Source organism: Lasioglossum baleicum, chromosome 10 (assembly GCF_051020765.1).
Source record: "Lasioglossum baleicum chromosome 10, iyLasBale1, whole genome shotgun sequence".
In the NCBI taxonomy this organism is placed as follows: domain Eukaryota; kingdom Metazoa; phylum Arthropoda; class Insecta; order Hymenoptera; family Halictidae; genus Lasioglossum; species Lasioglossum baleicum.
The window spans coordinates 17604154-17616479 of NC_134938.1; the positions used below are offsets into that span (position 1 = coordinate 17604154).

The window sequence follows — 12326 nt, forward strand, 5'->3', positions numbered from 1 at the left end:
TTAAACTTTAAATTTTCCTCAATGCAAAATTTGAAATTTTCCTCAATTCAAAACTTGAGATTTCCTTCACATTAATCTTAAAATTTTATTTAATCTTCGAATTCCCCACAATTTAAACTTGAAATTCCCCTCAATTTAAACATCAAAGCCTGAATTCAATACTTGAAATTTCCCTAAATTTTAACTTGATATGTCCCTTAATTCAAAACTTGAAATTTTCTTCCATTTATCGATATTCTATCGTTAGCATTATAATTTCGAAATACCCACTGATATTGCTTTATGTTTCCGATTGAAAACATTGCGACTGACCTTGTGTAATCCACTGAATTTCGTCGGTTGCATGAATATGATCCCATATTGATAAAACTTTTCCAGTTGCATACACCCCCCGTTCGGTAAAAAACGCCGCTGCTAAAATTCAATTTTCGAGAGTCTTTTGCATGAAAATAGCGGAACATGGACGCAATATAAATACATCACCGCTCAAAAATGTTATGTCAGGCATTTTAATGGCGATTCTAAATAAACGGGGATACTGTCGTCTTTTATAATTCACCTGTGCATAGTTTTTATAAAATAATCCGAGTTATTTTAACATTTTTCACGTCACGAAATAGGTTGAAGTTAAAACTAGTTCTTTTCGTAAGCTGATACACAAGAAAATGACACATAGTTCCTTACATCTGATCCCATTTGTTAAATAGTCAAGCCTCTTAAAATAATGTATTCCTAAAGAAGAAAGTAAAGTAATTCTATTCCTGAGTAAATATTTTCTTGCCAATTAATTATTTATTAGATTCCCATTATTTATTAAGTGATCTAATAATTTTGTTTGGGATTATTGGCACAGCACAATTATTGAAAAGCGCGTTACAGTAAGCCTCGATCTAAGAAAACACAAACCGTAGGATTTAAGAAAAATGAATATCCTCTCCACTGCGGCAACTTCATTATTACGTTATGAGACTTTCGCCAACTCATTTGTGGCACTTGTCTGATTAAAATCACACTAAACGCGATATAATTTGAACTGTATCTGTGACAGTTAGAGTTGACGTATGTTTGTAATTACAATCACAAGCGTTGTTTATTAAATTCTATATACACAGCTTATATCTATATGTATACACCCACTTATCCGCCACAGTATCTAGTATTAAATAAAATAATTGTAATATAATTTCAGCGCGGCGCTTGCACATGACAAACGTACCAATTTCTGATATTTCTGTGTTTTATACAACTTTTACTTAATTCCTTCTTATGCAACAATTAACGATTAGGTCATTCCACGCGAAAACGGACACTTTCAGACATTTTCAGTGACATATGAACGAATCTCAATGGATTTTTCGATATCTTAAATATTGTTGGTTTTACAAACGGACCAAGACACGCCATCATTCATTTCCACAGCGTGCATTCCGAATTTTGACACGCACATAAAATGCCCTTCCCAAATTCTTCAGAAAAATCTTGCGAAAAATCAGTGTCGTTCGAGCCGCGGTAGAGAGAACATCTCCAAAGACTTGTCAATTCAAAGCTAACGTTTGCTATTAGCTGTGTTTCTGATATTGATATTTATTTCACTTAAATTAATTCACATGAATAAAATGGAAATTATTTCATACTTTTTAGTGCATTTTTTTGAAGTCGGTTTAATTTTTTTCATAATAATAAGACAAATGCCACAAATGAGTTGGCGAAAGTCTCATAATGGAATAATGAAATCCCCGCAGTGGAGAGGATGATCATTTTTCTTAGATAATAAATAATCGGGATCTAATAAATCATTAATTGGCAGATCTCATTAAGATCTTTATTTGAAGTTCCCTAGAAAGACAAAGACTGCAGATTTTTATTTAGAAAAATAAAAATTGTCTTCATCTGTTACAGGAAGCAGGTGCCACCTGTAACACCTTAGGGAATTGTTTCTTCCTTAACAAACGCAGTCGATCGTAATCTCTCTCCGCTGTTTTAAATAGCAGCGATTCATCTTTGTATTTACCAAGAGGATAAACCGAGTTCATCATTTTCCAATTCCACACGCATCTGGCCTTCCATGAAACAACAGAATTCCAGAAAGTAATTATATTGTGAAACACAGTGTGTATACAGTATACGCACTAACTATAGTTAGTCGAAAATTATGATCAATCTTGACGGTGTTACGGATGACGAACAGGTATTCAATATCATCTCTGGCAGGAACCGTCCTAGATAAACGAACAGAGCTACCCTAGATAAATCTACATAACTGTTTAGGTTAGTTTAGGGCCCAAACGTACGCACGGCCAACTGGTCGTTGACAAAATGCGAATGTTCACTTGAAGGGTACTGACAAGTACCACCCGTCATTGCAGGGCTATATAAGCCCTTACATTTCTACTCTCGTGGGCTAGTACTGTCGTAATCACGAATAGTGTCGCGTCGTGCTGCATCTCGGAAGTCAACTACCAGTGAAATCGGACGTTCGTTCCTTTTGAATCAAAGTTTAACCGCGTACAGATTCCGCGAGTTCGGTCTAAAATCTGTTGGGCGGTAACAAGGTTGCTCCGAGTCCCCCGCATTGCCAGTGCGTCAACACCGTGCATCTTAGCTTAGGTAATATCACATTTCAATTCCTTTATATTCTAAATTCAGTCCATTCGCGACACAAATACACTTGTAATACGAAATTCTATAGCAAGAGTATATTTGTCTTCTTTGATAATTAACTCAAATTAATTAAACCCATAATTATCGTCCAATATCCTAACCAAGTAATTGAACGTCCCCACATGATACAATCTTACCGCTCGGATTGTATCAATTAAATTATACTAGTTACGAGGCTTACTAATTATCCTAGCAATTCCCTGATTAACCATCAGGTTCTTTCGCGACATTCCAATGGTCCAAACAGAGATTTATTCAACCTAGCGGCTCCCCAGTTTCGCATTGGGTTCGTCCGCATCCTAACAGCTCCCTGATTTCGCATCAGGTTCGTCTGTGCTATTATACAACCTCCTAATAGCTCCCCGGTTTTGCATCGGGTTCGTCTGCGTTTGACTCCATTCCTAGAGGCTCCCTGACTTCGCGTCAGGTTCGTCCTCGCTGTCAATAATCCTAGCGGCTCCCCAATTTCGCATTGGGTTCGTCCGCGTTCCTTAACTAACAAATTCATATCATATTCCTAGGGTAATAACCCTTCGCCGGCCACTCGTGCTGCTCGCGGCCCTGGCTCGTAACAACGGTACGGTTGCACTTTTACATTTCGCATCTTTGTGACGTAAAATAAGATAAATATGATCCTGCAGTTCATTATTCTCAGAGTAATAGAAGGAAACAGGCGAAGAAAATCCATATTTTTCCCGCCCGTCACGGATGATTCTAGCAGGAAATACCTCGACGCGATATTCGCAATGGCAGCTGGTGAAGCGTGGATGATTAATCTGAACAATTGCTAATTAGAATGCGGCGATGTCTGTCGGATTTGTGGAACCAGGCTGTTTAGTTGACATTAACAATCCAGAAATAGAAAGTCTCAAAGAATCACGTCTTGAAATTTTTATTGCATCAACTTCGAAGTATATAGAAATATATAGGAATTCTGATAAGAATTATATTATATTATATAATTACTTCAATTTTAGTAATTTATTTTCATTCTACTAGAACAGTGCGGTCCGCCGGGCGATTTTATATTTCTACTGAAACTTTTGTTTAAAAAAAGATATTAAATAAATGTAAATACAACACTTATATTACATCCGAGAGATATCCTAACTTAAGATACTTTGCACAACGTGTTATAAGTGCTTTTGAATCCACATATGTTTGTGAAACATTTTTTTCGGAGATGAAATTTACAAAGAATTCATCACGTGCTTCATTAACTGATGCCAATGTAGGAAACCAGCTAAGATGTGCAACGTCGAACATAAATATAGATTATTATAGCAACGATAAACAAATATCTCATTAATTAAGACTCGAGAGTTAATTATATTGAATCATAGTATAACAATAAAGTTTTATTCATTTTGTATTTATATTACATTTTCTAAAAGCTTGTTTACCTAAAGTGCGGACCGCTGTAATGTTACGCGTCATCAAAGTGGCCCGCGAAACCATTCCGTTTGGGTTGGCCAGGCCTGTACTACACCTAGAACTATGTATAATTTGTTTACGTATCTGTAACACCGTACGGTGGTGGATTGAGTGGGCATTCTAGTAAATACTAATTACGAAATTTGAACTTACATCTTGAACTCTAAACTAGAACTTCAAAGATGAATTGTGGGCTTGAACTTTAAACTTGAATTGTGAGTTTAAATTTAAACTTGAATTCTGTACTTGAACTTTAAACGTGAATCGAGATCTCTTGAATTATGGATTTTAAACTTGAACATTAAACTTCAACTTTAAGCTTGAATTGTGGGCTTGAACTTTGAACATGGTCATTAAACTTGAACTTTGAGATGAACTTTAAACTTGAATTGCGAGCTGGAACTGTGAGCTTAAATTGTGAGCGTGAACTGTGAGTTTGAACTTTACACTTTAACTGTATACTTGATTTGTGAACTTGAATTATGGATTTGGACTTTAAAGTTGAATTGTGAGCATGAACTTTAAACTCGAATTGATAGCATGAACTGTGAACTTGAATTCTGAGCGTGAACTTTGAATTTGAACTTTATACTTGATTTGTGGACTTGAATGATGGATTCGGACTTTAAAGTTGAATTGTGAGCATGAACTTCAAACTCGAATTGTTAGCATGAACTTTGAACTCGAATTGTTCGCATGAACTTTGAACTTGAATTGTGAGCATAAAGTTTAAATTGGAATTGTGAGCATGAACTTTAAACGTGATCTTTGAACTTGAATTATGGATTTGGAATTTAATCTTGAGTTTTAATGTTGAAGTTCTTTAAATTTGAATTATGGACTTGATTCTTAATCTTGATCTTTAAACTTGAACTTTAAAGTTACGATCTCCTGCCACTACGTGTAATTAATCTTACAATTAGAATTCTTGTATCTTTCAATGGTTGTCTTCTTTTACGCATAGGCTGAGTTGATGAAATTTTCAGAATATGTATTTACAATTGTTACAGATTTATAAAATGTACTATTTAAATGTTAAATATAGGCCCAAATTAAAAAGTTGTAGACAACAACTTTTAGTATTTCCTCTGCAGTTTCCAAACTTGCTTTATTTTTTAAAAGTCGGTTTCGAAGCTAAAAATTCTGGAAATATTCATAGATGTGCATTCTAATAGCTAACATATGTAGAATTGTATTATACAATTATTGTTACAGTAATTGTACAATTTTAAGATTGTAAAATTGCACAATCGTACCAATGTAAAATTGTAAAATTGAGAAGCTGTACAGTTGTAAAAGTGTAAAGTTGTGGAGTTGTACGATAGTAAAATTGTGAAATTCTAAAGTTGTGAAGTAAAATAATAAAATTGTGAAATTCTAAAGTTCTAAAGTGAAATAGTAAAATTGTGAAATTCTAAAGTGGTAAAGTAAAATAGTAAAATTGTACATTTGAGAAATTGTAAAATATATAAAATTGTAAAATTGTGAACTAAAATATTTCAAGTTGTGAAATATAATAGACATTGTTCAAGTACCTGTTTTCTATGCCGTTTACTTCACTTTAGTTGACATCTTGAAATTTTTATTGCATTAAATTTTGATACTATATGTATAGGAGGTATCAGAATACGATCTATCGAGAATCAGTTGTTACTATATATGTGCAGCCTTTTTTGAAGTTGCGAATTTCTGTTAGTTTTGTGGAACAATATATTTATTACGCTGAACAGGATCTGTTTGCCTTGCATATCTGTCCGACGCATACGGCACTGAAAATATTTAGTGCATATCTTGAATATCGAACATGTTATTTGGTTACAAAAAATTGTCTACGAATCGTTTACTACAGCTCATTGTTATGAAAATTATACTACTATCTTTTAAGCACGATGCCGTAAATATTCTCGGTACCATATTTTCAGTAATTTTAATGCACCTGCAACAGCACGTGCAAGTGAAATCCTAGATTTTCCAGAAATTAATTTTGCGTTATGGTATTAGTTAAGGTTTTTCATTATTGGTTCCGCATAACACCGAGATTACGCGAACGGAAATCAGTTTATTGTACTTTTAAATATCCACGAGCTCTGTATTAAACGTTCATACCGTTCTTTATATTCGAACACGTTTACTCACTTATGGGATATTCTGCAATGTGGTAGTATCTATCTCTTTCGTCCAGGTTAAAATTTTATGTTCTTCTTCACCGGTGCAATCTAGAAATGCACTTTTTCATTTAAGTATTTCACCATCGCAATCTTTTCACCATTGACGTTATTCAATTTTCCGAATGCGCAATGTTAAAATTTTCCTACTGTTACGGATGACGAACAAGTGTTCAATATCATCTCTGGCAGGAACCGTCCTAGATAAACGAACAGAGCTACCCTAGATAAATCTACATAACTGTTTAGTTTAGTTTAGGGCCCAAACATACGCACGACCAACTGGTCGTTGACAAAATACGAATGCTCACTTGAAGGGTACTAACAAGTACCACCCGTCATTGCATTTCTACTCTCGTGGGCTAGTACTGTCGTAATCACGAATCGTGTCGCGTCGTGCTGCATCTCGGAAGTCAACTGCCAGTGAGATCGGGCTAAAGCTCCCCTTCGAATCAAAGTTTAACCGTATAGATTCCGCGAGTTCGCTGTAAAATCTATTAGGCAGTGATAAAGGTTGCTCCGAGACCCCCGCATTGCCAGTGTGTCAACACCGTGCATCTTAGTTTAGGTAATATCATCTTTCAATTCTTTCTACTCTAAATTCAATCCATTCGCGACAATTGCAACACGAATCTTATAGTAAGAATATATTTGTGTTCTTCGATAATTAACTCAAATTCATTAAACCCATAATTATTGTCCAATATCCTAATCAAGTAATTGAACATCCCCACACGATACAATCTTACCGCTCGGATTGTATCAATTAAATTATACTAGTTACGAGGCTTACTAATTATCCTAGCGACTCCCTGATTTCGCATCAGGTTCGTTCGCGACATTCCAATTGTCCAAACAGAGATTTATCCAACCTAGTGATACTATCATAGCGGCTCCCCAATTTCGCATTGGGTTCGTCCGCGTCGTTATACAACCGCCTAGCACCTCCCCGGTTTCGCATCGGGTTCGTCTGCGTTTGACTCCATTTCTAGAGGCTCCCTGACTTCGCGTCAGGATCGTCCTCGCTGTCTAGAATCCTAGCGGCTCCCCAATTTCGCATTGGGTTCGTCCGCTTACCTTAACTAACAAATTGATATCATATTCCTAGGGTAACAACCCTTCGCCGGCCACTCGTGCTGCTCGCGGCTCTGGCTCGTAACACTACATACAATTTAACTGTGCAAAATTATCCATATTAGAACACTCTTTGCTCGTGAAAAATGAAAATCCTGAAATAATCTGCATTTTCTCGATTTGTTCGAGGTTTTTGATGTTCCACAAGCAGGATTTTCAATTTACAAATCTGGAACGAATTGCAGAGTATGCATTTGGGTGCTCGATATGTGTCCGATTTTTCTCCGAATTTCTAAACATCGTTAACTAGGGAAAATAGGGGAAAAACTGATTTTCCGATTTTACCCCATAACTACCCTCCCGATTTCCCTCCCGATAATTCGGCTCAAGGGAAAGGACTGTACCCTTTAAGCTCTATAAAAAAGTTGAACATTAAAGAGCTTCTTTGAACTTTGAACTTGAACATTAAACTTGAGTTTTAAAGTTGAATTTTAAACCTGATCTGTAAACTTGGATATTAAACTTGAGCTTTAAAAATGAACTTTAAACCTTACCTTCAAAGTTAAATTTCACTCTGGAATACTGAACCGTATCTTTAAGCTTGAATTTGAAACTTGAGCGTTAAACTTGAGCTTTAAAAATGAACTTTAAACCTTACCTTCAAAGTTAAATTTCACTCTGGAATACTGAACCGTATCTTTAAGCTTGAATTTGAAACTTGAGCGTTAAACTTGAACTTTAAATATGATCCTTAAATTTGAACTTTAAACTTGATCTTTAAAAGCTTCAACATGCGTTTGAATGTTGTACATTGCACTTGAACTGTACGCCTGATTTTTAAACTTGAAATTTAAATATCATACTTAAATTTGAACTTTAAACTTTATCTTCAAAAGCTTGAACGTGAGTTTGAATTTTGAACATTGCACTTGAACTTTACACCTGATTTTTAAACTTGTACGTGGGTCTGAGTTTTGAATTTGAACTTTTACTCTATAGACCTTAAGTTTGACCTTGTACATTAAAGTTGTCCTGTAAACCTAATCTGTAAACGTGAACATTAAACATGAACTTCAAACTTGAGCTTTAAACTTCAACTTGAAACTTGAACTTCATACCAGAACATTAAACTTGTGCTTTAAAGTTGAACATTAAACCTTACCTTTAAACATGAACTTCAGTTTGAATTTGGAACTTTGAACTTGAACATTACACCTGATCTTTAATTTTGAACTTTGAACTAGACCTTCTACTCTATAAAAAAAGGCTGTCGATGTCAGAAAAGATAGTACAATAAGATTTGGTAAACCTTACCGAGTACAATCCAAATAACAATTATGTTTCCTCCAGTGGCTATCAGCAGCATCACGGCGAACGTGAGCGACCAGACCAGTTCCTGCCACCATGGTAGGTCATACGGACGCTTTTGATAGCGAGGCAGACACTCCAAGAACTCGTTGTATAAAACTTCACTTTCAGGCGAACTGTCTATGGTCTTCTCCACTACCGTCGTTAGCTCGGACTCATTTAACATTAACAAAAGACTGAGATTCAGTCCCAGTAACGTCACACTACAATTGTACACGCCGTTCAACGTCTGATTGTCAGTGTTCATATTTGCGAAGAGCGTCTCGCACTGCTTTAATAGAAAAATTGATCTCTCCCTAATGGCGCGTTCACACCAAACATCGTGTCTTTGAATTTAGCGGGGTTTCTCGTGTGACAGCACTGAAAACATGCGATTTTTAAGAATCTCTTAACTTACTTACTGTTGTCGAAATTTCTTTTGGGGCATACCAAAGAGTTATTCCGAATAATTTAAAAAAATGTCTGTGAAAAGAGAGAGTTTTAAACATTAAAATCATTCATTTAATACTCCTAAAATCGACTAAATTATTCATTGAACTTGAACTTTAAACTTGAATTGTGATCTTAAATTGTGAAGATGAACTTTTAACTTGAACTCTCTTTGAATTTGAATTGTGCGGATAAGCTTTAAACTTGAACTTTAACTTGAATCGTGAGGGTGAGCTTTAAACTTGAACTTCGAACTTGAATTGTGAGGATGAGCTTTAAACTTGAAATTTGAACTTGAATTAATGAGCATAAGATTTAAACTTGAACTTGAACTTGAATCGTGAGGACGAGCTTTAGACTTGATCTTTAACTTAAATCGTGAGGATGAACTTTAAACTTGAACTTCGAACTATAATACAATTATGAAGTTGGACTTTAAACTTGAAGTTTGAAATTGCACGTTAACCATGAAAACTAATTTCTAATGACGTAAAGTATGAAATAGAATGTAACAAGAATGGGAAATGTTTCGTATTGGCTTTTTGGATTCGATATCAAAGATTCCAGCAGGATAAGAATTGTCCAGCGCAAAGTATAGTGAGCAGAACAATGCTTTTAGGTTGAAATATAATCCCCTAAAATTTTAAATTGCTAACCTCTCGCTTGAGGGTGATGTGAGGGTAAGCAGACTAAAGTTTAGCATTCTTTTTCTCGGTTGATGGTCAACATATTGAAATGAACAAAATACGTATTTGCTCGAGCTTGTCTCCTGCATTTCATATATTTTTTCAGAATTCTGAGCAAATTATAAAGGGTCGAAAAAAATATTTGTTTCTATCAAACAATTCGAGAACAATGTTCTGTTACCTACTTAATGTATCTCAAAGTTTAATTTTTTTACTCGGTTAATCAACATATTATGATGAAAAAAATACGAAAATACTCGAACTGACCTACTGGATTTCGTGTATTTTTTCAGAATTGTGAGCAATCTATGGAGGGTGGAAAAAAAATATAATCTAATATATCTGAATATACAATCTGAATATTTATAAATGATCGGATTGGTGAAACATCGTTAAATAATTGAAGAAGAAATTAAATTACGCCATTATAATATTATATGTATAGTGCAGTGTTGAAAACCGATGAAAATTACCGATGCGAAATGTTTCTTTTACAACAATTGAAATAATAAAAATGATTTCAGTAGGAATTATTGTGTAAGATATCTTCAGTTAAAACATTTTCATTATAATGCTGCGAGTTTCTTTTATATAATATTATACAGAGTGTCCAAAAATGTACGTACTCGACACCATACTGTTTCACTCGTATTAACAATAATCAATTGTTTAATTTCCAACTACATATTTTCAATTCAAACATTCAGATATATTAGATTATATTTTTGTCAACCCTTTATAATTTTTCACAATTCTGAAAAAGTATGTGAAATGCGGGAGATAAATTCAAGTGTATTTCCGTATATTTTTCATTTCAATATTTGAATTATTAACCAAGAAAAAGATGAAAATTTCAGATATATAAAATAGGTAACAGAATATTCTTCTCGAATTTTTTGGTAGAAATAAATATTTTTTTCCATCCTTTATAATTTGTTTACAATTCTGAAAAATATATATGAAATGCGAGAGGTAAACTCGAGTATATCCTCATTTGTTCATCTTAATATATAAATCAACAACCGAGAAAAAAATGAAACATTCAGATATATTAAATAGGTATCAAAACATTGTTTTCAAATTTTTTGATGGAAATAAATCTTTTTTCTCTACCCTTCATAATTTGTTCCTAATTCTGAAAAAATATATGAGATGCAGGAGGTAAACTCGAGTATTTATGTATTTTTTTCATCTCAATATGTTGATTAACAACCGAGAAAAAAAAATGATAAATTGTTTACCCTCGTATCACCCTTAAGGGTGATATAACGACGATTCAACGAGGAGTTAGCGATTTTTAATTTTGGGGCATTGTAATTTTAGAATTACAATGCAATTAGTTGCATTGTAAACCTAATTGTCAAGCTAAAAGCATTGTTTGTTTAAAAATTAACCCTTTATTAAACTCTAGTTTTACCGTGGAAATTTCAATTTCAATTTCAATTTGGCAATTTATCACAGTCGCAATATTCGAAATATTGGGAAAAAATGTACAAAATGTGCGGCAAATGAAAACATTCTTAATTGGGATCGTAAGAAACACTGCACTATATACATCTTGTAATATTATAATGGCGTAATTTAACTATGTTCTACCAATCCGATCATATTGAAACATTGAGATATATTCGATTATATTTTTTTTTCTACCCTTTATAATTTGCTCAGAATTCTGACAAAAAATATATGAAATGCGGAAGGTAAGTTCGGGCATTTATGTATTTTTTTCATCTCAATATGTTGATTAACAACTGAGAAAAAAAATGATAATGTTTAGGCTGTTTACCCTCATATCACCCTAAAACAAGGGGTTAGCAGCTTCAAATTTTGCGGATTACATTTCCTACCTAAACTAACCTAAAATTACCTAAAAACATTGTTTTGCACACGATGTCAATGAAAATTGTTATCCTGCTAGAATCGTCCTTGTCCTTATTCTGTGAGATCCTTTATTAAGCTCTAATTTTACCGTCGAAATTTCAATTTCAGTTTCACAATTTATCGGAGCCGAAATATTCGAAATATTGTGAAAAAAATGTTGCACCTATTGGAAGTGTGTACGAAAATCGTGATAAATAATTCAAGTATAAACGAAAAAATTCGTCTCCCTTCGTGCGTTAACTATTCGAATTGATTGCCGTCGGACGCGTTCACGCGGAGCGTTCCCATTGCTTTCGAAACGGACGCGCACAATCGTTCACTGGTCTGATAAGTGAACGCGAACTACCCTAATCGTTCGGTTTAAAGATGGTTAACCAAGTCGTAGGATCAACCGTGCGGCAGAGCGTCGGCGGGGATACTGAAGCTATGAAATCGCATTCATTCAAAGATACGTGCGCAAAGACTTGCGCTCTCGCAGTTTCCCCCCTGGCACCCATTTTGCTCCCCTCTGGTCCCATCCCTCTCGCGTAGTTGGACGCGGTAGTTCACGCAGTGTGTTAACGATGGAATCTTGCCGAAATTAACCACGCTTGTTTACTTATCGCGGGCGCAGCGAAATTCAGTGTAA

The 12326-nt window shown here is 34.6% G+C and overlaps 1 protein-coding gene across 7 annotated transcripts in view; it reads right to left on the minus strand.

Moving 5' to 3' along the window:
- The window catches only part of LOC143213172 (tachykinin-like peptides receptor 86C), a 181162-nt gene extending 169038 nt beyond the window's left edge, over positions 1 to 12124 (minus strand). The window contains exons 1-3 of one of the 7 annotated variants that reach the window (XM_076432790.1): positions 11862 to 12124; positions 9132 to 9164; positions 8649 to 9062 (exon numbers count right to left, since the gene is read on the minus strand). In XM_076432790.1, coding sequence (XP_076288905.1) covers positions 8649 to 8949 — 301 coding nt within the window. In that variant the 5' untranslated portion in view covers positions 8950 to 9062; positions 9132 to 9164; positions 11862 to 12124. Of the gene's footprint in view, positions 1 to 8648 lie in introns of all 7 variants that reach the window. The other 6 variants (XM_076432788.1, XM_076432787.1, XM_076432785.1 and 3 more) reach the window with 6 other exon arrangements.
- Positions 12125 to 12326: the final 202 nt, after the last annotated feature.